At 42.9% G+C, this 26,732-nt stretch overlaps 2 protein-coding genes across 5 annotated transcripts in view; both read right to left on the reverse strand.

The window, feature by feature from the left end:
• The window catches only part of LOC135941405 (uncharacterized), a 31,161-nt gene extending 7,657 nt beyond the window's left edge, over window positions 1-23,504 (reverse strand). Inside the window, exons 1-2 of one of the 4 annotated variants that reach the window (XM_065486912.1) lie at window positions 22,941-23,503; window positions 20,080-20,188 (exon numbers count right to left, since the gene is read on the reverse strand). In XM_065486912.1, the coding sequence (XP_065342984.1) occupies window positions 20,080-20,188; window positions 22,941-23,356 (525 nt within the window). In that variant the 5' untranslated portion in view covers window positions 23,357-23,503. Of the gene's footprint in view, window positions 1-20,079; window positions 20,189-22,940 lie in introns of all 4 variants that reach the window. The other 3 variants (XM_065486909.1, XM_065486911.1, XM_065486913.1) reach the window with 3 other exon arrangements.
• Window positions 23,505-24,001: 497 nt separating this feature from the next.
• LOC135940708 (uncharacterized) lies at window positions 24,002-26,473 on the reverse strand. Its single transcript, XM_065485709.1, has 11 exons — window positions 26,280-26,473; window positions 26,019-26,226; window positions 25,781-25,963; window positions 25,543-25,672; window positions 25,306-25,474; window positions 25,069-25,239; window positions 24,911-24,998; window positions 24,809-24,858; window positions 24,647-24,754; window positions 24,468-24,593; window positions 24,002-24,406 (listed from the first exon to the last, which is right to left on the reverse strand). Exons 1-11 carry the CDS (start codon window positions 26,439-26,441, stop codon window positions 24,116-24,118), a joined length of 1,686 nt encoding a protein of 561 aa, XP_065341781.1. The 5' UTR covers window positions 26,442-26,473; the 3' UTR covers window positions 24,002-24,115.
• Between the last annotated feature and the right edge of the window lie 259 nt (window positions 26,474-26,732).

The raw sequence follows: 26,732 nt of genomic DNA on the forward strand, positions 1-26,732 counted from the left end.
TATTGTTAACGCCACACTCTCATCAACAAGTGCATTATAGACTGACAAACATTTGCTCTCTCTGCACAAGGTTCGACTTCCTCCCGAATTTCCTATTCAGGACGCATCCTTATAACAAACAACAAACGGTTCATTGCATTAGAAAAAGTGCCGCTGCTCGTGTGTCGTTTGACTAACCGACGCGATAAGATAGAACAACACCTCAATTATCTCGAGGGTGGCGTACACATCGGCATTCACTGACAAAAAATAGCGGTCTGCGTATGTATTTTTTTGCACGGTGGCGGGCGGGCGGGCGCGCGGGATGCGGGCGCGCTGCCAAAGCGGGTGGCTGCGTGAAAAACGAGCGGATACACACGTCTGGCGGCACGACGGCCGACCCATATCTTTGAATTGAAAAATTTGCCACTCAACTGCTTTCCTTTGAATTTGCAAGATGCTTTTTTTATTGTTGAACGCGCCGCTTGATGTAACCGTGCGTAGAGGGCAACTCGCATTCCCATTCTGACGCAGTTCCATAACTTTAATTGCAGCATAGTATAATCAGCGGCGCGATTTAATGATGATTGAGATTAAATTGCACGGCCGTCGTGAGTTTTATGTAATTTGTTTTCCTGCGAAAATACGGAGCGTCCTCGATTTGCACTATTAGCGGCTCTTCCGAGCTTCCAAAGCCACTTTGCCATTCATAAAAACCGTATATTTAAACTACAAATCAAATAAAAACTATCGCATTGGATGACCTGATTTATTTTAGCTCATTTTGTCTGTGTTTGTGCTTGAAAATACGGGAAACAATTGAAATGGGGAATCAATGTATTAATTTAAAGGAAAATTTTAAATTTTCAGGCAATGCAAAAAATTCTGAAAGTCAAAAGTTCCACAGGACTTTTTGGAATCGACCGCCGCGTTAGCCGTCAAGCGCTGCGGACGAAGGAAAATCCAACAATGAAATGCTTCAAAATTTGACGCATCCTAATCTTCGCCACCCTGAGCAGGGATGAGGTCGCAAATATCACAATATGGCCGCTCTCTTTGTCCACTGCTTGACGGCTAACGCGACTTTGTCAAATATTCCAACGCCACACGCCACTCTGAATTTCATATTTATTTCACATTCTCTCACAGAAACTTATATTTACCGACTTACATATTCGTGTCAAAAGCAAACTTTCCTCTTCCTGAAAATTAACTCAATGCTCTACTGGAACGAGTTGACACAAAATTTGCACCGTTTTCTAAACGCTCGCAAACGCAAACCTTTGCCGGGCCGCACAAGTGCCGCAGAAGGATCGTTTCCAGAGAACAATAAGCAGAGTTTGTTTCTCCCAGCAGCCGAGAACAAGTGAAAAATATTAGGCTGGTGAGAGAGCCGTTACAAATTTAATTAGGATTGTTCCAATTGAGAGCGGTGGCGGCGGCGGCGCAGGAAAAGATGATTGATTTAATTGCGGCCGCGCGGCGTTGCGTCACCGCCGCGAGATGCGGCGGATCTTCTGCTTCTCGCGCGCGTCAGCTGCTGCACATTTTGGCATTGTTGTGAGTTTTCTGCGCGATGATGTTGTGCAAGGAAAGTGGCCGAAGGCGGTGGCGGAGAAAGTGTCGGCTGCGTGTTTCCTGCTCCGATTGCCGCCGAGCGATAACCAATTCGCTAAATGGCTAACAAAGCTCGCTCTCCGCGCGTTTAATGCCAGATTAAATGAGACGTGAACCATTTTTGTGCCGCAAGTCGTGAACGTAACGCCGGAAAGTGATTATTTCATACCGTGTGCGTTTGCAGGAAAGTTAAGCTAAACAATCAGGCTCTGCTCTTCCGAAGAATAAATTCCTTTGATTGAAATATTTAAATCTTAATATTCTATAGAAAGATTTTGCTATAACGGTATGTGAAATGATCCTCCAATTTTTCATTTTACTTTATTTTTGAATATAGCAAGTCCGCAGCTAATTATTCAGACAAATTCCCGAAACCCGTATGTAGCGCTTGAATCAGTTTAACTGTTGAAACATAATGATTTTTCCTTGTTCTTTCTCACATGATATTTTACAGGAGAAACACAATATATCCGAGTGACTGAGAGAAGTCATTCTCATGCCTTTTGTCGCAACAAGTTGTCGACAGACTTGTCGGGAAACTTTATTTTTCCCTCGGCTCTTCCCAGAAGTCACTCGCCAGCAGGCTAGTCCACTTTCCGAGCGAGCTGAAACAATACCCCCACGTCTTGCCACTCAAGAAACTCGCTATCCTCTTATTAAAAATTAATCAAACGCGAATGTCATTCCGGGGCCGGACGAGACGTGGGCGGTAGATAATCACGCGGGTGCTTTGCTCGCTCGCATCAATTGCTAGACGTTTTAATTGCAGCCTCTCTCCTGCTGCTTCTGACGTGACCCGGTTTGCCATTGCACACCATATTTTTCTCCGCGTCAGAGACGCAATAATTTGCATTTCCTCAGCTTTAACAGCAAAAATTTGTAATCGGATTCTTTTCTCGAATCAACTCATCACCATCGATGCCAGTGGAATATGCAATTAAAATTAAAACGCTTGCATAAATTCCCTTTTTGCAAAAACAAAGGAAACATTTTGCATTGTTGTAATGGGAAGAGGGGTTGGAGCGATTTGCATGCACACCACAGACACAGAGGCAAGCATATAAATAAAAAGGGCGGTGCTCCGTAAAGCATCAGCTCTCGGCTTTTTGTTCTGCTCCGAGTGGCAAAAATAAAAAGCGAGACCTTTCCACTCATTGCATTGCAGCCGCTACCGAGAGTTTGAGAATTAATTTCCCGGCGTTTTATTTTCCTCGTCCGTGATGAATCTCGGATTTCACTTTCGGCCAGGATTTATCTGCCGAGAGAAATTAGAATCGTATTTGGAGTCTTGCTTTGTTTCACGCGGCTGGAAAGCGGTTTTATTTGCGCAGGGTGAACGAATCTTGAAAGTAAAAAGCTGTTTTCACGGCCACTGGACACGCGCGCAGGGTGTCCATCGCCATTACTCAACGCCTGCACCAAAATGATACATTTTTCAGCATGAACCGGCCCCACGTGCCGAATGAATATGCAAGGCTCCTTCCAGCTGTTGGCTCGTTTCCAAGTGGAAAAAAATTGAGCACCATTTGGTGCTGCCAGCTGACCAACGCTGTCATTATCAAAATTGTCAGTTTTTAAAACGCTCACTTTTATGGACAACACACTGCTTCTTACTCCAAGTTGCTTGAGAACAAGAAGCGTTTTAGAGGTCGTACAGGACAAGAAGAAATAATTGAACGCCTCGTTGCTGGCGGCATGGGAAAATGAATCCAAAGAGACAATATCAGAGAAGGGAAGGAAGTCGGACGGATATCTCGCGTTTTTAAGAAATGTCTGTCATTGTTTTCCACCTTCCTGCGTGTCAGAGGCAGCCTTGCCGAGATCCTGCGCATGCCACCGCAGCCAGCGGACCATGTGCATGTGTGCAGTGCACCCGCATGTAAGCCCTGCCTAATTGCGCTTGCTTTCTGCTGTCGTGATGCGTTTTGCCACCTTGGATCGCCAGAATGTTCAATAATATCGCATTACTGCTCGAGCGAGTCGCAAAATTGGTGAAAGGAATGCAGTGACGAGTATGATAAGTCACACGCGCGGTGGACGTCTCCGCGCACAAATTTCCGGACAATCTGCTGCTACACGAGTTCACTGACTGTTCGTTCATGCTTTGCTGCATGCCGACGACTCGAAAAAAGAAGTAAAAAGTTTGTGCGCCTCACTCGACAAGTGCATTTTGTAGCTAACTTCTGCTTGTTGTTCCTTATGCAACTTTCGATTCAGAGATGACGAATTCAAGGGAATTAACATTTCTCAGGTCTGAATGAGCAAACGATGAATCCATACAAAATACGGACAGGAATTCGAAGCAAGTCCCTTGAGTAAAATTACGCAACTCATGGGCCCAGACAATTACATTAGTTGTATATAAAAGTTTGTGCAATAATTGTAGTTTAGTTTTTACGCAGATGATATGAGGCAGTAGAGCTCATGAAATCCGCAATGCGAATGCGCATCTAAGCAATAAATTGTTTGTGCTTCGACATGGTTCACTTCCGATCTTACTTGTTAAACTTAAATTTTTCATTTTTCATAAATTTTATAATTTTCCTTTTACAAAATAGGTAATCTACTAAGCGTGATTGTTACACAATTCTTATCGCACTTGACAGCACTTTCAAAAAATAAAAAAGTGAATAATTTTAGAGCCCCCAATAAGACTATCATTTCAAATAATCATGTTTGCATATGTGCGGTTAAACAATCGCCGACTTTAACGGTCGACGGACCTTGATAAAAGCATGACTATTATCTGCAATAAGCACTTTCGACCGTGCGGCCTTGCATATTTGTAATTGAATTAGCAAGCGTCAGACTAGCCCGAAAAAACAACCAAATAGCAGTTTTATCTTTTTCTAGCTGATAACCCGCTCTATCGCACTTTTTATTTTCAGACTGTTCCTAGGTAAAAACAAACAAATTCGCCGCAGAACAACAACCTCTGGGAGGAATCGAGCAAACACTCCCGTTTTGACGTCAGCAACGCTCGGTCTGCTGCTGACAAAATTGTAGCGTAAGTGCACAGCGGCCAATCGATACGAAGCGCCGGCAAATTCAACTCCGATAATAAAAGTTCTGCCACTCGCAAACGAATGCAAAAATTAATGAAAAACTGAGTCGCGCAGTAACAAGAAGAGGCAGCCATTACCCACTGCCACCCCAAGGGTGATTAGAAGGAGGAGGAAAAATACTAATAGCACAGGACTTTAGAGCATAGCTTCTAGGGCCTAAAGAGGATATTTAATCAAGGACACGTCAAAACTTCTATAAAAAATATTGATTGAAAAATTCATCTTTAAGGGCTGTCTTCAAATGGGCTTGACACAAAATTAGATTTTTTGGATTTAGTCATTTAGACTAAAATTTAGTTCACTCCTAGAAGAACAATTCGGAAATTCCTCGCTGCAAAAAGTATGTTTTTATGCCGACTAGTAATTTAGTGCGACCTTCAATCAAATCAATTTTTAATCCTTTTTAAATATATTTTATTTTACTGCCTCTAATGTTTCAATTTACATTTTCTTGGGAGCAAAATATAGAAAAAAATTTTCTATTAATAATTACGCCGACTTTTCTAGCTTTTTCTATGGAAAAAAATCACCCGCTATAAGGGTAAAAAAACGCTTTTTGGATCATATAATTCAGACCAACAGCAGTAGTTCAAGAGCCAAGTCCGCCTAATCTTGTTGCAAATTGCGAAAGGCACGTAAGCCAGGCCAGGCAGGAGACTTAAATTGAATTATCTGCGTGGCCGTTATCTATCTCATTTCAGAGCAGCTCAGAGAGATAGATAAGAGAGAGAGAGAGAGCGGCGAGTGAGAGAAAAGATCAATACGCGTGGTGCCGGTGCCGGTCTCCAGCTGGCACCCGGCCCGTTCCATGCATGCCACCACCCCCCGAGTGGCGGGGCTGCTACCCCTCTGACCTTGGGCCTGCCATTGCAAAAAAAATTGCGCTCGGCTGCAACTGGGTTGCTGAATGGAACGAGCTCATTCAAATCCAATTCAATTCTCCTTTATTTGACTTATGGCATGTCACTACAAAATAGATCAACTTGGAGTCGTCACTACCACCAACGAGTGTGTTTGTGCATGCGTGCGCCTGCGATACAATAGATCAAGCCTGCTGCCGTCGGCCATCCAGTCGTCCGTCGTCGGCGCAACGCAACAAATGGCCTTTTCGTTGTTGGGCCACGATTAAATTGTGCGGCGTATCAAGAGCGTGCACCTCGTGTTTTACGATTGCCCAAGGGTCAATCTGAATGGGTTTGACACAGGCAAAATGAATTATTTGTCATTGTAACGCACGCACATGTGGGTCACTCGAATATTCTTATCTAATTCCATGTAAAATTGAACTCAATTTATTTTGCACTTATTAGTGCAAATATTTCATGCAGCGCTCGTTTCTTTGAATCACTAAGTCATCATTCAAAACGGCCCAAGCATGCAAATGAGACTGTTTCGTCATATCTAGCATGCCGACCTCCTTTCTGTGCACTAGACCATCTTCCTGACAACCTTTTTATTCAATTCGGAAAAATCTGAGGTCCAACAGCGAGCTCATAGAGAGTCTCATTAATCCAATGGCATTCACGAAAGTTTTTCAGCCTCGGATTCGAACACTCCGCTTCATTTAAATCTCTCGACACGAGAAACTTGTGCCTCGCATTTTCAAGAGTGAGATGATATACATATACGTTTCTAACCACAGCTCTGTGCTATAAAATATAAGAGAAAAAACGCAATGTTCTCCATGCGAGCGAGTCGGGTGTTTGGAACGGCCGATCAGTTAGAACGAGTGCGATAAAGTCTCGAGTTGCCTGCTGTGCTTGGGATCGCTCCGGAATGCTTGTCGCGTGACTCCCCGCCATTAATGATTTCGACTCGGAAAAGCGAGTATAGTCGAATTTGCATCACGTGCCAATGGCCTCTGCATATATCGACGACTTTTCCAGCCATTGTGATCGACCATTTCCCACAATCAGTTTCGCACACACTATTTTTTGCGCCCGAGAGACAAAGTATAGCTGAGTGCGAAAATTCATATGAATCATACTGGCAGCCAAAAATTGTGAAAGATCAAATTGTTGGAATGGGCCACCACATACAGTATTAAGTGTCATTGGCAGGACAAGCCTGATTGTTTGCTTTTAAAGCATGGGCAACAAAAGAAAGTCTAAACAATCGATTTAAAATTTGACACATCCCAATCTTTGCCCCCCTGAGCAGTGATGACGTCACAATCCGCTATATTTGTCCAGCGCTTTTTCTAAAATTTCCAACGCCACTCTGGTTATATGACTTTCCAGCTTGATAGAAGAAATATGTTTGACACGTATGTTGTTAAACTTTTTGAAAAATCATTTACGGGGTGGAACCTCATGTCATATGTATGTTATGCATGCACACGTGAGGCACTGTCAGGCGGCACAGTGCGCTGCATCGCGTGGTTTAATTAGAGTTTGCCGGCGCGTGAATTTAAATTTACTCGCGTTTCAAGGCTGGCTTTTTACCTCGCCGGTGCACACAACCATGATGAAGCGTTTAATGTTGAATGAGCTGAGAACGGGTGCGACATGAGCTTAATTGCGACCGCAGGGATGGCTGGCTCCACTTTGCTCGGCGGCTTGTTTAATTTGTGCCCTTCAAGAAGGGGCTTTTTAATCTGCAGCACTCCGTCGTCAAAGCACGGAGGAGGATCAATTATTTACATGTAAATGTTGTTTTACTGCTTTACTTAAGGATAGAAACAAAAAATTTCACCGATTTGTTCATAAATGGAGCGTTCGTCGCATGTCAATGAGCTAATTCAATTCAAGAGCTGAACAATGAGTGAGTCATGCCTGCAGAGGAATATTGAAACAATTAACCAAATCATCATTACGGTGGTATAAAAGGATTGAATGACATCGCACAGGCAAAAACATGAACATTGTGCTGAGCGAGCGAGAACAATCAATGCTCTTGAATTCGTTCCCCATGCACAGTCCATACCGAAAGACTTTCTTTCATTAACCGTCCTTGTTGTACGACAGCAGTGAAAGCACCAAACGAGTCTCTTTATTTTATTTGCTGCGCCAAACAATCAAACAAATCGATGAAACTTTATCAACGCCGGATATTCTACAATGTGTCGGGCACGCCCAAGATGTGCCGGTGTGTTTCTTGGATGAAAAATCACCGCAGCACGTTCAAAGTTTCTCTGCGGCGATGGCCCATTTGGGAAACCGATGAAATGCTGTGCAAGTAATTGATATTAATTATCCCAACGCATCGATCACAACACGATCGGCTCAGCTCAGGCAAGAAACACGGCCTAGACCTGTTTATCTTATTAAACAAACACGGTTATTGGCACTTTCTCGAGCAAATACGGTGAAATATGAAACTTACTAAATTTTTTCCTCGTCTTTTGCGGAGCTGAACAAAATTTGAAGGCTGCAGGTTTTCGCAACAATGCAGCGATAAAATAATAATGCTTTGTTTTGCTTCTCACGCAATTTGATCGGCTTATCTGCTGCAACGAGCTCTTTTATTCATCGAGCCAGCGCCTCTCACATACCCACGTACCCATTTATGTATTGCTGATAAAAGTTAGCCCCGCTCGAGGCAGCTATGAGATCACTTCATGTGTGTGTTGGATAATATTTTTATCCGTTGCAAATAGCAACAACTTTCACTGCGGCGAACGGTGCGAGAGGCATGCAGGTCGCTCACTAATAAAATTGACCGCGCGGCCGCCTCGCGATCGATGAACTCGTTTTAAAAAATAAAAAATACATAATGCTCGCCGGCCACGCTCCAGTCCAGAGGCGGGTGGGTGGGTGGGGGTGCGCGGTCTTTGGTTTCAGTAAACAAACACACGACGAGCTGCATCATGTGACCCCTGAGTATGCATTTCGTCCAAACGGAGCCGAAACTTTTGGAAACAATTTGCGTGGGACTTTGACCAAGTGCGTCGAAACAAATATAGGGGAGGAAATGGCTGATATTGGTGATTACAACTATACATGAATTCTTGCGAAAGCAGAAAGATAATTTTGTTGAACGTTGCAAGAATGTTAATTGCAGCATGACGTGACTGGACTTGCGATCTATTTGAGATTCAGCAGAGCCTTTGCAATTTGAATTGGAAAAACCATTGCTTAGGACAAAATTTTTTTAGAGCTCACCTTTTTCCTTGAAAATATCTGTGTTTTTGTGTACATGCAATTTCGATTCTCCTCGTTAAAACTCTCACTAACTTTATTGCAGTCTACCCGACGAATTGTGTCTGGTTCTGAATAAATGAACCAAATAATTATCTTAGTAACGAAACAAATGCCGATGGCATTTACATCAATTTTTCAAACCACACCGAACATTTAGTTCACAGTTAATCCGTTTGCAAAGCATGTTTAGCAGACATTTTGTCCGTGCTTTTGGCACTGCCGCAACGGGTCTCGCAGGTCGTCAAGTCGAAAAATTTCACAAATGTAATTGAAAATGACGAGACACACCTTGTCGGCGGGCCGTTGACTCGCGCATTTGAAACGCTGGCTGCACATTATTCAACGGGGGATGGGCGTGCGTGCGGCAGGGTGCATGCTCCAGCGCGGCAAGGGCGATGCAAGCGATCAATAATATTATCAGCCGCCGTGCAGCCCAGCATCCGAGCAGCTCGCAGACTTTGCTGCCGGAGAACGTGGCGACGGCGGCGGCGGCGGTGCTCACGCAGCACACACACCCCTCGTAAAATACGCACACACCTAATTTTTCGGTTCAAAGCAGGCCAGTTTTTCGGCATGCCCTGCCGCGGGCGGCGAAATTATGTTGTAAATCAGAGGTTGGCAATAATTTGCCTCAAGGGCTGCTTTTATGCAAATACAATCAGGCCGGCCGCCCACGAGCCCAGACTATCGAGCATTATGGCGGCCAATTATGCAGCCTCTTGTTAATCTGCTTGATCTACGACTGAATTTAGCCATAAGGAAAAAGGTTGCATTTCTCACAAGAGGTGCCCGGATACCCTTTTAAAAATTTAACAACTTCAATATTTACGATGGGCTGGCTAGAGAGCAATTAATGTCACAAGCGTTTGCGGTGGCAAATGAGCAAATCATATATAAGAGGGCAATAAAATTATTTATACAAGCCATTATTAACAATAATTTCCAATTAATTAAGTTTCTATTGATAACGGACCGGTATGGTTGGCAAGCATAAACGGATTTGAATGATACTTGGCTTGAATTGAGTCGAGCTCAGTAAATTTGGCCGAAATTAGCACTCTTGGTCCCGTTTCCAATGTTTCATAATAGGCAATTAAGTTAAAAGAAATTTAAATAACAGTCACAAGACTGACAATTATTTTAAAAGGAAAGGACAAATTAGAAGTTTGGATGATTTTGAAACCCAAACTTGCCGCAGACACAATGCACGGATTTGAAATCTCAACTGGGAATTTAACGACCTTAATTTTACGATCGCGGAGAGCTAATGTAAAATCCGATTTACGACACGCTTCCCATCACGAGAGCGGCCGAATTAATTACATGCATCGTTCCGCGCTGCCGCAAAAAGGATAATGCTGCTGTGCTCTTTCTCTCTGCAGCTGGCTCGATCGACGAAACCAAATGCAGCAACCGAATTAAATCAATGCACACAGCAGTTTATAAGAGGTTCATAAATTCAGTGCCGGGCTCATTGTATTTGCTGCGAGGTCGGTTTCGCTGTCACTCAGACGGTCGTCCGACCGGAACCGAAAAAAGGTTAACGCATTTCCAGGTCCACGGACTTTGCAGCCGCCGCGACGAGATGCGCGTCCTTTGTGCCAGCGCTGACCTACAAAAATTGGTGTTTGCTGGGAAACTAACGCGCGTCGCAAAAGACGTGCAGCACGAATTGAATCAAATTATCGCGAGCGGCATTATTATTTTTTAAAAATTTATTTATTGCACGTCTTTAAAAGTAGAGAGTTTCCTTCCCTCGGCTTGCGCTTTCACGCTTGCTCACGAGCAATGAGTGAAAAACGGTGAGTATGTAACAAGTAGCATGCTGGTGTGTTGTTGCGTGATGTCGAATTTTGCGACTAGAGAGAGAATATATTATATTCGGTTTCGGAAAAAGGGTTCACATTACACGTTAAATCAGCTTTCATTAAAAAATATTAGAAATTGAATGCAAATCAATTTCAAAGAGCTAAGAGAACTATCGAATATCACGGTCTGGAAATTGTTACACGTGCTAGCCATTCTTGTTAAGCACGGAAGGAGAGTCGCCGCACAAAAACAGCAAAAACTCATTTGGCACAGGCAGCTCGGAAATAAAACGCTCCGAGGAGGATAATTAAAGCTCAAAATTCGGCATGAAAAACGTGCGTCGTCGAGATGAAAGCAGGTTTTCCGGCTTGATGTAAATCCAAATCCAACCGACTCTCATTAAAGACGTGGGGAGGGAGGTATCGGCGCTTGGTATAATTTCGGCAGTAATTTGGCTGGAAAGCTGGAGGTTTGCGTGGAAGATGATCGGTCGAGCGTGCAACTCGCAGCGTGCCACACCTATTTTCCTGCCAGCCAGCCAGCCAGCCGGGTGGTGATCCTCCCTTTATGATGCATCGCGCAGCCAGCTTTTCGGACAATAAACACTTCTAATGTAATGCATGCATATGCGCGCGGAAGTTGAAATAATTGCTGCGTGGAGAGGCATTTCTGCTTAATTGGGACGCGCACCGTACTTTTTGAAACAGTCTGCGTGCGTTTAGCGCAGGAAATTGCAGGTGAGTCGGCCGCCCATTTAAATTAATCGGCACAACTCGGCTGATTATAGCTCGAAATCAATGGATGCGAGTTGATGAAATTACTATTTTGATCGGAAATCGAGACGCAGGTACCTGTCTGCTCTTGTTTACAGTTACGAAAGCCGGCAAAAACAAGCTATATAAGTGCAATAAAATGATATGCGAGACATGCAACCCTGGGCGGGACACGCGAAGGATGTCGGACGCTGCTGGACGATCGACAAATGCGTAATACCGAGAGCGTTTAAATTTTATTGAGCTTCATTATCGTCAGTTTTCTTTTGTGCGTCAAGAACGAGCAGTCGTAAAAGCAGCCGGGATTATTTCTTCATCCAGAAAGCCCGAGATTAGAATAACAAAACGCTCGGAATTCTCGCGAGTGAAAAGCAAAATAAAGAATCGCATGCGCCGAACATGATTATTTTTATGGCACCTAGACAAGTGTGAGCGAGACGGCACCTGAGCTGCGCTGCAAACACACTTCGCGCTGGCTCAGCTGGCTTTATGGCCCTCGCGGGAGTTGCGTTTATTTAGTAATTAACAGCCGTGCGCCACGCCCTTTTTAATAATTCGGATTGTATTCAAAAACCTTGTCCCGGATCGCAAAACTGTGCGTTTACAGGCTGAACTTTTCAAACCTCGGTTGTATCGGAGAGGTTTTTGAGCCAGAGCAAATTAATTGAGTATGATTGCGGCGCCGAGTTAATAAAATAGTTGCAGTGAAACTATCTCGCGCACATGCGGCACTGCAGCAAAAGTCTCGTTTCGAGTGCTTGCGGTGCAGCCAATTCACCATAATATTCGGACGAAATAAAATTGTGCCTCATCACTCGACCGCACTGCACTCTCCTGCCATGAAATAAATTATATGAGAACCGCCGCGATCACAATGGAGCATTTAAAACGCGCTGCTCCCGCGGCAGGAAGTGCATTTCGAACAAAACGCTGCTGGAGCGTGCGTTTCGTCGCGTCAAAGGAATCGAAAAGCTGCTCGCGCAATCCCGCCGCATCATTTCTGTTTGGAGCCGGTTTCCAGCAGTTGGAGACTTGGGAAATGGGTCGACGCGCGTTTCAAGGGAAGGAATTATTTACGCTTGCGGTCCGCTCTAAGAAAGACACTTAGGCTCCGTGATTGAGGTGAATAATTTTGTTTCTCGCTCGTTTGTCGGCTGATAGTCCTTTCCTCCTTTGTGCAACAACTGATTACGAGGCTGTTTCGAAATGGAGCAATCGGTTCAAACGTAGTCATGAAACCTTTTGGAGTTTTTCAGCCACCTCGCGAGCTCGCTCTCCAAGTATGTCATTTATAAATGATCAAATTCAAAGCTTTCCACGCCGAATCCATAATTCAACACGCACATCGGCAATTATAGTTATTGATTTCTCTGCAAGGCATCTTGTGCATGCGTGAGCATTTTGTCGTAAATTAACAGAAACGCAGCTCATTTCTCAACTTGCGTCATCGAGTCGGCGCGATTAATGGAAAGGGCATCAACTTTTGCATACATACCCTGATCCTGTCGGCCATAAAAAGGTGAGCTAATCTCTGGAGAAACATCTCTCTGCGCCTCGCCTTCGAGATGTGCTGCGTGAATAATTTACAAGACGTTTTATATGTTGATGCGCAGAGGGCGGATTTAACAAGAGCCGAGATGTTCTCCAGATTGGTTCTACGCGTGTAGGACAATGAAAGAGCGAGCGAGTACGGAGAGCAGTCATTAAATCTCGGAGGCACCCTTGCAGCGCATGCTGGGAAATAATTATATGTGCGGAGCTGTGCCCCCAGCAGGGCTCATTCGATTCCTTTTCCTTGCACTGGCACTGCACGCCAACCAGACAGGCCTATTTCAGTTTTTTCGCTCCATTAATCAAATTAATTACTGCGTGAAGGGCGCATTACTCAAAAGAGACGTAGTTAGTTGCGAGAGTTGTTCTAATTTTAATCCGCGGGTAGGGTGTTAAACACAGAAAGACGCGCGCGCGCCTTTTCCGAAACGGCAGAAAACTCATTAACCTGCATTTTTACGCGCGCGTTGCTTAAGTGGCTGGTAATTAAGGAGAGTGATGCCGGCTCGTTCCATGGAGACAATGCATTCCGGCGGGTGGGATGCAGCTGCCGCGGGACAAATCCCTCTGGACCGACTGCTGCTATCTTTGTCGAGCCATCACCTGAGTGAGCATTTCCCCCGTGCAGCGGCGCATAACTCAATCTGCGTTTAACTAGGCTTGAGTAATTCGGTTCAGAAACTATTTTGGACTCTGGCCATCTCGCCAGAGAACAAAAAAACAACAGGCTTGTTTTTGTTTTCTTGGTTGCAACGTTCTCCATTTGTAGATTGCCAAATGGAGTTGGACGAATCCACGAGGGCATTCTTTCTGTTCTGACTGATTAGTCTGTAGCGTTCTGGAAATAATTAGAGAGAAAGGTTGTCCGCAACTTTTCTGAGGTTGACCGAACACTAATTAAAGTAATTGCCAAGAATGATAAGTGAAACTGAATCCAAGTTTTCCTAACGCAGCGTGTGTGTGTCAACTGCGACGTTCTTTTTCCCTCTTGGCTTTTCATTATTTTTTCTGCTCTACAAATCTCAATGCCTTGTTTGCGTTGTTCATGCCCAATGAATTCCCACGCAGCTTCCATTTCACCCCACCTGCGAAGGGCTTGAATATCGCAATGGGATACATCGAAAAGCAAAATTGAATCGAGTGTTTTAGTTTGCAAACACGCTTGAAACCCGACACTGACAGAATTAGAGGCAGTGCAGAATAATCTCGACAGCAGGTTTGCGCTTATCCGCAACGTGTGAGGCGAAGTTATGAGTGTCAAAAGTTCCAGGAGGTCCAGTTTTTAATTAGCAAAGCAAAATGCTCACAGATTTAAGTCAAATTTTCGTGCTTTCAAGAACAAATCAGGAATTTATCTCTAAGCGGAGCATTGAATTGTTGACTCTAGGCTGGGAAGCGTCGCTGTTGATGAGCCGAGCCTGTGAAACAAGGCATGTGTGTGTATTAATGCCTCTAATGGGGGTTGAACTTGAACCCCCACATCCTGTAAGGGCGGCTCGAGTGCGAGTTTATTTTTACGCCACGAGTGCTCAAATCCTCTCGGAAACGAGAGCAGCGCAGGTAATGCACTTCAAGCGTTTTTTTCTCTCTTTTTGCCGCGCCTTCTGGCTCCAATTGCTCTGCAGCCGAGAAGAGCTGCTGGTTTGTTTGTCGAGCAAACAAGGATAAAAAAGCGCAATGGCCGACTGCAAAAGTCAACCGGGCAAACAGAGATGAAAAGCGAAAATCCGACGCTGACAAAACACGTGCCCGCGCGCGGTACGAACAGAACAAGGAAGCCATACACGCACATTTTCCGTTTGCGTAAATAGCACATGATGAGAAAGAGTCGCATAATTGGCCGACGGTTTGAGAGCCGTGCGAGTGAAACTGCGCGATCATCGGCCGCGACCTGCTTGTCCGATGCAATTTAGCACGGACTGCAGCCAAGTGGACGAGACTTTTTGAGCGAGAGTCCATCATCAGCAACACAGCCGACGACTTGTTCTTCTTCAAGGGCTTCCCTCAAGCATCGCCCCCGACGTGCCAGAAAATCAATTTCTCCTTAAGCCCCATTGTGCATGCGGCTGCGACGGTCTAATTATTGCAGCAAAAACAGGCTCTTTTTCTACGGTTTGTGTTCAAAAGAAGTGTGCAAAGTCGGCGGGTCTTTATTAAAGGCAATTTACGCTGTCCACGCTACGTGCAAGGCATAAAAATGTGGCTGCCTACATCGACGTCTCTTAAGTTAGCAAACACTAAACGAACGAACTGCTTTTCTTCTCCAACGCGCAGCGTGTACGCGGCCCACACGACAGATTCCTTTTCTCAAAGTTCCTTTGCTTTGATTTCAAATAATTTGCAATGCGCTTTTCTGCCTTTTGATCCGTCAAATAAAAGGCATCTGAAATGCCGTTTACGTCACACAATGGTCTTGATTAGAGGCCTTAATCGACTGACGCATTTCCCTTCAATTATTTAAACTGTTTCTCGAGTTGGAGTCGCATTTGCATACTTAAACCAGTCTTGCTTTGTACGATTGAATTGAAAGCCGTTGTTCTTTTCTACTTGCTGCTTCCAGTGGCAAATTGTGCTTTTTTATAAACATCAAAAGGCTTTTTGAAGCGTCGCCGAAACGATGCTTGTTTCAAAAGACGTGACACGAGTTAACAGTCAGTCAGCTGATGTCCATTTTACTTTTTGCGCAAGGCTCTTGGCGGCGGTCACCCCTGCGCCTTCCGTGAATGCGCTTTCGGCTGCATTCCGAAAGTGTTCGAGCGGTGTCGGTGCGAGCCTCGCGCGGTGTTATTATTTTTCAAGGCCGTCCAGGTTTATACATCAGCGGCCGGAATTTCGCACATGACGCGAAAACGACCGCGGCCACGGCCACACGACAACTCTGCTTGATCATGGCGAAAAATTGCTCCCTCCAGGAAGTTGGCCAAACAATTTGCACCGCTAATTAGTCTTCTTTTGAAATCTCAACATAGGAGACGAGTCAAGAAAATAAGAACGTAATTCAATCCAACGCACCGAATTCACTTCGAAACCGAATCGGACAGTGTGAAAAAGTCGTCCGTCAAGACTGGTGATTCCCATCGGAGTGAGAGAGCGAGAATTTCTCACCGCCTCGCTCGGAACCGGCCGCACCTGCGGCCACCAGATTCGGCTTCTTGATTTGTCTTTGCTTTTGCAGTGCGCTGCAATGCGTGAACCATAGCTTTCCGGTGTCACCTTCTCCGTCATTTTCGACCGGCCAGACTAGTAAGAACTCGTTATTATTAAATTAATTATGTGCCGTGCACGAGTGTCGAAGACCTCGCGATCCATTTTTAGATTGCAGGCCGATATATTCAAACCGCAAGCGTCGCGCATTTTAATGACAAAACGCGTCACGTGAGCCCCGACGCAACGCACGATATATTACATGCGAGTACTTCACCAAGCAAACCTCTGAATCACCGAGAAGTGTTTTCAAGTGACGCGAAACAGAAAAAACCTGAATACTATCTGTTGTCAACTTTGAGTGCCCTGCAAACGAGCGCGGACATATGTGGCTAAATGGTCAACCTCCCTCCACAAATGATAACAAAATTTTTAGGCTCCTTTTTTCTGAATGCGATGGAGCGTTCAAACAAAGCAACTGCATTACACTTTTTTGTGATTTGAGAGAGACAACGTATAATCAAGTCTTGGAACGTGTTCTTGTGCGAGAAAGTTTCATCTCTGTCTTTTTAGCCAAAACAAAAACTGGCGAGAGCAAATAGTAATAACAATCCGCAGCGGGTCAAAACCGCAAATTTTTGTGCGGCGGCGCGATAATAACGTGTTGGCAGCGCAGCTGAATTGATGCATTGACGCCAACAAGAAGTTTTTAGAAAAAAAAGAAGGAGGTACCGTTGCTCGCGAGCGCGCCGCAGACGAGTTGAACTTGACGACAATAACACATTATAATTTCTATGATTCCAGCTCGAAATGCATTAATGGAAGTGTTACGAGCAACAGTAGAATGAAACCTGTCCGTCTATTGTGCGCGCGCCAAATAAATAACCGCATATTAAGGATGCAGAGCTGCTCTCGTTCGAGTGTGAGTGCGACATGCCAAAAGCCGGCAAATAATGATGATGTCTGAGAACTCGCAATCGAAGGCTGGAAGATGATGTCAGCGGCGAAACGAGTGCTTGGCTGGATTTGCATGGGCGGCAACAACAGTAACGCGCCTTATCCATTATGCAGCCGGCCAGGGGGGGCAGGGGGCCAGGTCGGTCAACCGCCTGCCGCGTGTCCTTTCTCTGTTTACTATCGCCCGTTTAAAGGACCATTAGGCGCGTCCACCCGCCCATTGCATGTCATTCAAAGCAACGCTCCCGTCCGACCTCAGCAGGTTAACACACCAAGAACAGCTATAGTGCAATTGTCATTTGTCGCTCAGCCACCCACGCCCTCGCCCTTGGCCTGCCATGCACTCGCCAAGCACAATTTATTTGCTTCAATATTTCATTTCAATTGAAATTTCTCATAAGGGGTTTAGTTTTTGGTGATAAATTTGAGTAGGCTTCCATGATGTGAATTTGGTGCACAATTTTCGGTTCGACGATTTTAGCAATTATTCAAATCGATTGAAAAATGCAAATTTTGTTGAAATTTTTGATTTTATACTAAAAAGGGCAAAATATTTTTTCTGCGTTTGGTCTTTTTAAAATCAACATGGAAGGATCTAAATCAAGTGACACCCCCCTTGGCAAGTGGTCTTCAGATTTTGATGAAATTCGGTGGAGATGTTGCCCTAGGGGACCTAAGTTGAACCCTAAAATATTAGGTGAAAATTCCAAAAATTGCCCATTTTACAGGGGTTCAAAATTTGAGATTTTTGAAAAAGGTGATGTTTTCGGCGATTTGGAACTTTGACTCTGTTTGTGGTAAACACAAAAATTTGGTATCCAAAATAATCTACGTTTAATGCCAAACAATATCCCCACGACGACCAACTTCGTAGGTCAAAGGTCAAGGTCACTAAATTCGGGTCAAACTTTTCGAAAAAATCCCACATACCCTAGTACATAAAATTTTGAAAATTCAAAATAGCCAAAATGTGCCTCATATCCATGGTAACAACATATAAAAAATTGGCGAGACTTATTTTTTTCTTTTTCGAGATATTTTGAATTGAGTGTTAAAAACCGGTGTTTTCCGGGTCTTCTGATCGCAAATAAAAACACGTTTTCCGCTTAATCTCAGCTTTTATGGGTCCGATTTAGAAAAACCGCACACCATTCCATACGTAATGACCTCCCCTAGGTAATGCAAGTGATGATAAGGGTGCCCACCCCCTTCGAACCCTTAACCACCCCCTGGAAATCCGAAAAAAATATTTTTTCATATATTTACTATCTAAATCGATTAATTAAGCAAAATACTAACCAAATATGTTCCAAAATAATTAAAATATAAAATATTTCTATTTTCTTTGTAGAAATAACTTTAAAAAAGTAAAATTGCTCATAAAAAATTATTTAAGTTTTTTTAAATATATTAATAATTTTGCGTTTCTTTGTTTATTCAAAATGACTGAATTTTATATTTTTATAATGAATTATTAAATATATTTTCTATTCTACAGTGTTTATTTTATTATTATAAATAAATGCAACTATTAATAATTGTTTAACCATTGACCATTGGTATTGGGTAAAAATTGTGTGTTTAAAACATTGTTGCTAATGGTTGCATACCTTTATATTTATAAAAAATACTGTAAAATAGAAAATATATTCGAAAATTCATTAAAAAAATATAAAATTCAGTCATTTTGAATAAACAAAGAAACGCAAAATTATTAATATATTTAAAATAAACATTAATAATTTTTCATGAGCAATTTTACTTTTTTAAAGTTATTTCTACAAAGAAAATAGAAATATTTTATATTTTAATTATTTTGGAACATATTTGGTTAGTATTTTGCTTAATTAATCGATTTAGATAGTAAATATATGAAAAAATATTTTTTTTCGGATTTCCAGGGGGTGGTTAAGGGTTCGAAGGGGGAGGGCACCCTTATGATCACTTGCATTACCTAGGGGAGGTCATTACGTATGGAATGGTGTGCGGTTTTTCTAAATCGGACCCATAAAAGCTGAGATTAAGCGGAAAACGTGTTTTTATTTGCGATCAGAAGACCCGGAAAACACCGGTTTTTAACACTCAATTCAAAATATCTCGAAAAATAAAAAAATAAGTCTCGCCAATTTTTTATATGTTGTTACCATGGATATGAGGCACATTTTGGCTATTTTGAATTTTCAAAATTTTATGTACTAGGGTATGTGGGATTTTTTCGAAAAGTTTGACCCGAATTTAGTGACCTTGACCTTTGACCTACGAAGTTGGTCGTCGTGGGGATATTGTTTGGCATTAAACGTAGATTATTTTGGATACCAAATTTTTGTGTTTACCACAAACAGAGTCAAAGTTCCAAATCGCCGAAAACATCACCTTTTTCAAAAATCTCAAATTTTGAACCCCTGTAAAATGGGCAATTTTTGGAATTTTCACCTAATATTTTAGGGTTCAACTTAGGTCCCCTAGGGCAACATCTCCACCGAATTTCATCAAAATCTGAAGACCACTTGCCAAGGGGGGTGTCACTTGATTTAGATCCTTCCACATAATTTTTCCTCCGCCGTAAAAACAACACCACTTCAAGTGTATTTTACAAATATGCTTTCTAAAATCCACTGCGGTGAGTTTATCACTTATCCTGCGCACTTAATCCTCGAGTTTCAACAGCAAAGTGCACTTATTGCTCATTGACATACAATGTTGCAAATCAAGTGGCGATTTCCTCATTGCCTCCGACCGCACTACTTTCAACAAAATCCCCATCAATCAGCAGCCACTACGAAATCTATCTTATCAGCGTGTTTTGGTCTATCGACGGCGACGGAACAAGCCTCACAGGTGAGGGGAATGACCTTGCAAACGTCCTTGGTGTCGAGAGAATCTCTGCCCAAGAAAACGAAAACGGCCCCAAGCGCAGCCGCTCCATTCCAGTGCGTGATGCGTACAAAAAAACGCGCGCGCCACAAAGCGAGAGAAGAGAGAGAGAGAATGAGAGAGAGAACATAACAAAAAATGACGCTTGATAGCTGCGGGCGGGCGTACCTTTATCTCGTGGTATTTCTCCTCCAGGTAGTACGCGATGTTGCGGGCCTCCTCGTATTTCTGCGAAAGACGCAGGTACTTGTCGTAGTGCCGCTTGAACAGAACAAATCTGCGGACAAATCCAGAGCAATAATTAGTTGAAAAGGACGAGGTTGCGTGTTGTTTATTTGCTAGCGAGATAAGAGGCAGATCAGATTTTCACACCTTTTAATCTCAGTTGACAGCTAACAAAATAATTAGATTAACACTGCGATGCAAGAAATGCAAAGTATTAGCTCCTGGCAATTCCAAGTCAAAAAATGCAAACAATCCGGTATATTTCTTCGGGCCATTCACAAATAGTTACAATTTTTTAGAAACCTAGATCATTTTTGGCTCGCATTCATTCCACCCAACTGCTTTTCACTGTCACGACTATATAAATCTCAAGAAGTCATCACGATTAAAAAAACAATGAAACCACTTGTTTAAATACAGCGGCAAGCCACAATCTTACTCTGCATGCGTGTAAATGCGGTAAATGAGGCATTCTTTGCTCATCAATTGACCGACTTGTTTTCCTGAAGTGCCGCCCTTTTCTCACATCCTTTTTTCATTTTGGCTATGACACATATTGTGAGGCTAAACAATTATAAATAACTGAAAATTATAACGTCATTTATAGCTCTATTAAAAACACAATTATCGACTTTCGTATAAATATAAAAAATGTGCTGAAGTATTGAAATTTGAGAAATTGATTGCGGTAAATTACGAATAAACAAGTATAAGAAATATTTAGGTTTGTGCAAACGCCTCTTAACAAAAAACAAAATAAAATAGAATAAAATACTTCTGAAAATCACTGCTGCTGAGCATATCCGGCAGATGGTCTGAATTTGTTCCCTCGGCCGGCATGGCTTTCTCGGTCAGGGGTTGTGGACCCTTCGGAGGCGCGTTATTCCGTGCGTAGCGCGTGTGACGCCGAGTATACGACTCGCAGCCAAGAGAGAGAGAAACGTGAGCCAATATCGCATTGTCTTTGGCCACACGTCGCGCCGCGAGTCGAATGAGCGCGCACCCTTGCTCAATGCCTCGAGTGCCAGCGATTCCACTTCTTAATAGAATGCCACTAATTCCAGCGTGAACGCGCGGCGTAACTCGGCCCCGCCGGCTCGCAACACAATCAACACGTATTGTCTTTCGTGTGCCTCTCGCCGTCGGCCGTCGATTCGGCGTGAAAGCAAGTTCGCACCAGCCGCCAACTAATTGTAAGGCGAATCGACGGGAGGCACGCGACAACAATTCACATTCACACACGCGGATTATGTCACTTTTCGATTCTCAATTGGCACAAAATTGGTGTTTTTCGCACATTTCAAGTGGTATATACATATTATTTTAAATTTATTATCTAGCTCATATAATGAAGAAAGAGATTAGGAATCTAAATGTGTCGCGGAAAAAAATACGGCGCGTGTCGTTACAGATAAAAATAATTGTGATGGTTAGTTTTCCCCTGTAAAATATAGTTCAAGCTTCTAAATGATAATTCGTAATGTTGTATCATTATTTCATGAATTTAAAAACAGTGTCATCACAAAAGAAAAACTATTTTTAAGGTAACTAACTGTTGTGCTGAGCTGCTAACGATTATACTGTATATGTACATCTATTTTTATTTTTACTTGATTAGCTTCAACAAAACGTTTTTGGATTGTGTTGCTTAAAAATGCATTTTTCCTAGTCAGTGCAAGTATTTCAAAGTAATTTTCGATAAAATTACGAGGAAGTTGTCTGTGAAAAACTTCATCGGGAATTTCAGGAGAAAAATGTTAAATAATACACTTTTGTCATTCCAAAAGAAGTTCAATGTCAGTTTGTGTGACTAACTTACCATGCGGCAAAATATAAACTCTCTTCTTGTAAAAATACATTTGGCAGACAGACACAAGCGAACGGAAACGCTCACTGTCAGCGATTTCCTAACCACCTTACACTCAAACTTTCAAAGAAAAAACCAACACATCGCACCTTCGAGAAAGCAAGTTACAAACTGCTTAGCAGACGCCTAGTATTTAAAAGAAGAAGAGCTTCGTTTGTCCCCTAAACGGATGCAACTTATTTAAACGGCTTTTATATTAAAAATTTCAACCAAAAGACAAAATTAGAAAAAATCGCAATGTTTATTAGCAGAGATTATTAGTTATATAAAGTGTAATTTTTCGGTTTGATATTACGTATTTTATAATCATCTTTTGGAAAAACGCTCAAACAACAGCGAAACACTTTATTATTTTAAAATCATGTTTTGGCTGATGAGCAAATTAAAATTTATACTCAATATTCTATAGAAATTTTTGCAAATCATCATATTATGTTCATACTGTGTTTATTCTTGCTTGTTGATCAATAGATCATAAAAAATGGTAAGAAAATGCGTAAACGAGGGCAATCTCTCGCCGCAGTGAGACACGAAATATCATTAAATTTGTTTTGCAAAAAATGAGCAGTGAAAGATCCGGGTAATTTTTCGAGCATTTTATATTTTTCAAAGACAATTAAAGAATAAACACACTGGTTTGATCTTTAAATTTGGAGAAAAACTGAATGGCTTGAGTGGAAAATTTGCAATTTTTCTGTCAATACCGATTCAACAGAAAACATTATTAATACTTCATGTGACAGGGGACATTTAGGCGAAACTCAACTGTCAACAAAAGGCCTATCTAATTTCGATTTGTTGAGGAAATAATTTCAAAATTTGCAAACTTTGAAAATAACTTGGCCGCGGAGTTGCGGTGATTACAAATGTAATCCAACCCTTTGTCAATTTGCGAGTGAGAAAAATTTGGAAGGATATAACACGTAGATAGATATACCTATAGAAGTCATTCTCGGAGACCATGTCCCTGATGCTGTCCTCAGGGTCGACGCGGTCGCAGAGCAGCCTGGAAGGGCCCTGGTGGTGCTGCTGTGCGGCGGGGGCGCACTCGAGGCGCACGGCGGGCGCCGACTCGGCCTGCTCGAGCACCCTGGCCCTCTGCTTGACGGGCTCGACGCTCAGGTACTGGGTGACGAGGCCGGGCGACGTCAGGCCCAGGATGTTGTCCTCGCTCTTGCGGGCCGCCACGGGGCCCGTCTGGTAGAACTTGGCAGGCGCGGCCGGCGTCGGCTCCACCGTGTCCAGCGAATCCAGCGACTTGTTGTACCTGGGACGGTAGCCGTCCATCAGCAGGGCGCTGCCGCGCGGAAACGTCTCGTGGGTGGGCGACGGCATCAGCAGCTCCGAAGCCATCACGGCAAACACACCGAAATTCCCGATCAGCCACGCATCAACCTTCCCAAGGCACCAACAAACCGGACAGTGCGCGTACGGGCTAAATGAGGAGGATAGGCGCTCGCTCGCTCGTCCTCGACCACTCGCGTACAAGTTGCTCCGCTCTTTGACAGCAGTCTTGGCGCCGCGGGTTTTACGTCTTTGTTTACAAACCCGGCTGTCGAGTCGGCATCTGGCGGGTGGGGGCAAAGCTCGCGGGAAAACACGGAGCAGCCGGTAACAGCTGCCTCCTAGCGGTCAATACCTCAATTCTTATAGTGACTTTGACGAACGGAGCGGAGACGCGGAGAGACGGAGAGTGCGCCAAAGGTCAGAGACAGGTTTGGTCGGAGGTTCATAATAATACAAGTAAGTGTGTCAAATCGAGTAATGTATTTGATTCTCTTGCTGCTTTCCAGTTGGTAAACTTGACTGTAACCGGAAACTAAAATAACTTGTAAAAAACTGTTTAAAAAATTAATAGCGAATTTTCGTTACCCAAAGCGATCGAGCGGCTGTAGCGAGTATAAGCCCAATGTGTGCATGATGTGCTTGAGATTTACTGCCACTATTTTATTTATTACTTGTCTTGTTTTATTCTACAACATACATTCTAAACAGGGCTAAGAGTGAAAAATGGAAAGTTTAATCCGAAATTTGAAGAACGAAACTAAAACACACGTAAAGTTAGATTAGGAAAGAACAAAATTAGAATATTTATTTATTGAGTTCGAATTTTCAATACGTTTGGGAATATTTCTTCTTGGCCGCAGCTCTGTCCAATTTGCCTCCTTTGTTCTCGGGCAGAGAATCGACAAAGTGCAATCCTCCGTGCAGATGTTTGTAAAGAGTCAGCTTATTTGCCACCCATTGGAGCAGTTCCTCTTCAGTGCAGGCGGTTTCCCCGTCTTTCAAAACCACTAGCGCTTTCGCCAGATTCGTGGTTTCTTTGTCCGGGACGCCGATCACGCAGGCCATTTGGACGGCTGGGTGCTTTTGCAATACAGCTTCAATTTCGGTAGGGTTTACCTGTCACAGAGAAATATTAAATTTTCATTTAAATAAAATATTTGGAAAAAATAATAATAACATAGTGCATGTAGTATTTGAACATGAAGGACACCCGCTCTCGCACGAAGAGCTGGCCTTTTGAATCCATGAACACCAAGTCTCCTGTGTCAAACCAGCCTTCCTCATCAATGCTCGATCTGTTTGGCTTATTTTTCAAGTAATTATCAATTATGTCCATTTTGTTATTTCCATTGGTACCTCTTTGCCTTTTTCAACCAGATATCCCTTCATTATGTTCCTTCCTCTGATGAAAAGCCTGCCAAGTTTGTTGCGCCCAAGCAATTTATTTGTCTCCACGTCGACAATCTAAGAATTTAAAAAAAAAATAGAATAATATGCCTTCTTCACGAACAATTTTACCTTTGCCTCTACGAGTGGAAATAGTACCCCGCATGACACGATTTCCTCCCCTATAAAATTAATAATAAAATTAATTTGCCAGACGAGAAAACTCATTTTTACCATCGGGAGTGGTGCCGAACAAAGACAATTGGTTCGTTGCGCTGTTTACAGTCATGGAAATCCCCATACATTCAGTCGAAGCAAAAGTCTAAAAATTAAATTACGCCACACAACCTTTACCTACGAGACTGTGAAATAAGCCATATTATTTGTTTTACCACATTGACTCTGGTATGCGGGAATTTTCTTTGCAGGAGGTGCACCGTTGTTGGATCCACAATTGACCCACCGAGAGAAATGGCTTTTAAAAAGCTGAAATCGTGTTTATCCAACTCGGTAGAGCGCGCAAACCCATTGGTGATGTATGGATACAAGAACACTTGTTGCGGCTGCAAGAATGCATTAATTATTAATTTGTTAATTTTTTTTAAATGCACCCCAGTTAAAATTTTAACCTTGTACTTGAGGAGTTGAGGGATCAACTCCTCCTTTTTGTATTTGCTGACGCAGTGGACAGTGTTGCCAGTTCCAAGATGAAGTGCCGTTGTCCACAAATATGAAATGACATAATTTGAGGCCGTCGTCATTTTGCTCACGTCAGGTCCTTCGGCAAGAAGCAACGGTCTAAAATATTATTTTCAACGATTAATGTTGAAAATCGGCGTTTGCTCAAATCCAGTCTATAGACTCACTCTAAACTTGCAATTAGATTAACAAAGGTTTCGTGAGAATGAATCACTCCTTTTTGAGCGCCAGTACTTCCACTTGTGTTGCAAATAAGCAGGATGTCATTTGGATCGATCTTGACAGAGTCGGGAAATGCTAGAAGGATTCAATGAGTTTGCTTAACGCCATGAAAACTAAAATACATATTAATCCATTTTATCAAAATCGTTTCAGGATGCGTGAGATTAATCTTATTTGATATACCTGTTCCATCATCTCCAGCCAAGTCGGAAAACTTGGTTGTTTCTTCGATATCGGAATCACCAACATTTATTATTGTGCAGTCCATATCAGTTAGGCTGATTGCCTTTCTGATGGCTTGCACTGTGTCGGCGTCCACTGCGACAAATTTACAGTGGATGTCATTCATTTGGCGCCTGTACTCCTCTGAAATTAAAAAAAGCTTTCAATTTCGCTCTGATTCTGCTTTGAAATTCAATACCAGGCTGTTCAATTTGACAACATCCCCGAGTCACTCCTCCCAAAAGCCAGACAGCCAACTGAAGAACTCCAATGCTGACAATGTCATAGCAGACAAAGTACAGAATGTCGCCCTTTGTGAATCCGCGACGAGCCAACCCACTCGCCACTTTCCTCGCCAGTTGCTCCACTTCCCCAAACAACACTTTTTTGTCCGTGCAGACGTCAACCTAAAACATGGACCTTGCATCTCTATTCTTTGCGACTTTTTATGCGAACTCACCAGCCAGGGTTTTTCCGCGACAGCGTGCAGTTGTTTTCCTAGCAATTGGAAAATGTATTCCGGAAAGGATGTTTTAGGAAATTTGCTTGGATCACACGCTATGAACGATTTGAATATTTCGCCACCGTCGGTAGTGTCCCCATTCTTGCTTTGATTAACCATCTTCTCTTTGGGGCCTCGTAGAGCACAATGAATTAAATTTCAACATCTTGTTGTCAGTCTCAATTTTCGTTACACGATAAGATAAAAATGGCATCATATATCTCATTTCGGTAGACAAGCAAATACTGCCCTGGAGGACAAAGTCGAAGTGAGCCCAGACTATAGTACAAATAAACACACTCATGCAAATTTTGTTTGGTTTGTTTTGATCTTTTATTTTACCTTATTAAAATACGTCAAGTGTTATCCTAACCTAGTTTACATACCATATACACAGGCAAAAAATCAGAC

Source organism: Cloeon dipterum, chromosome 3 (assembly GCF_949628265.1).
Source record: "Cloeon dipterum chromosome 3, ieCloDipt1.1, whole genome shotgun sequence".
NCBI classification, from domain to species: Eukaryota; Metazoa; Arthropoda; class Insecta; order Ephemeroptera; family Baetidae; genus Cloeon; species Cloeon dipterum.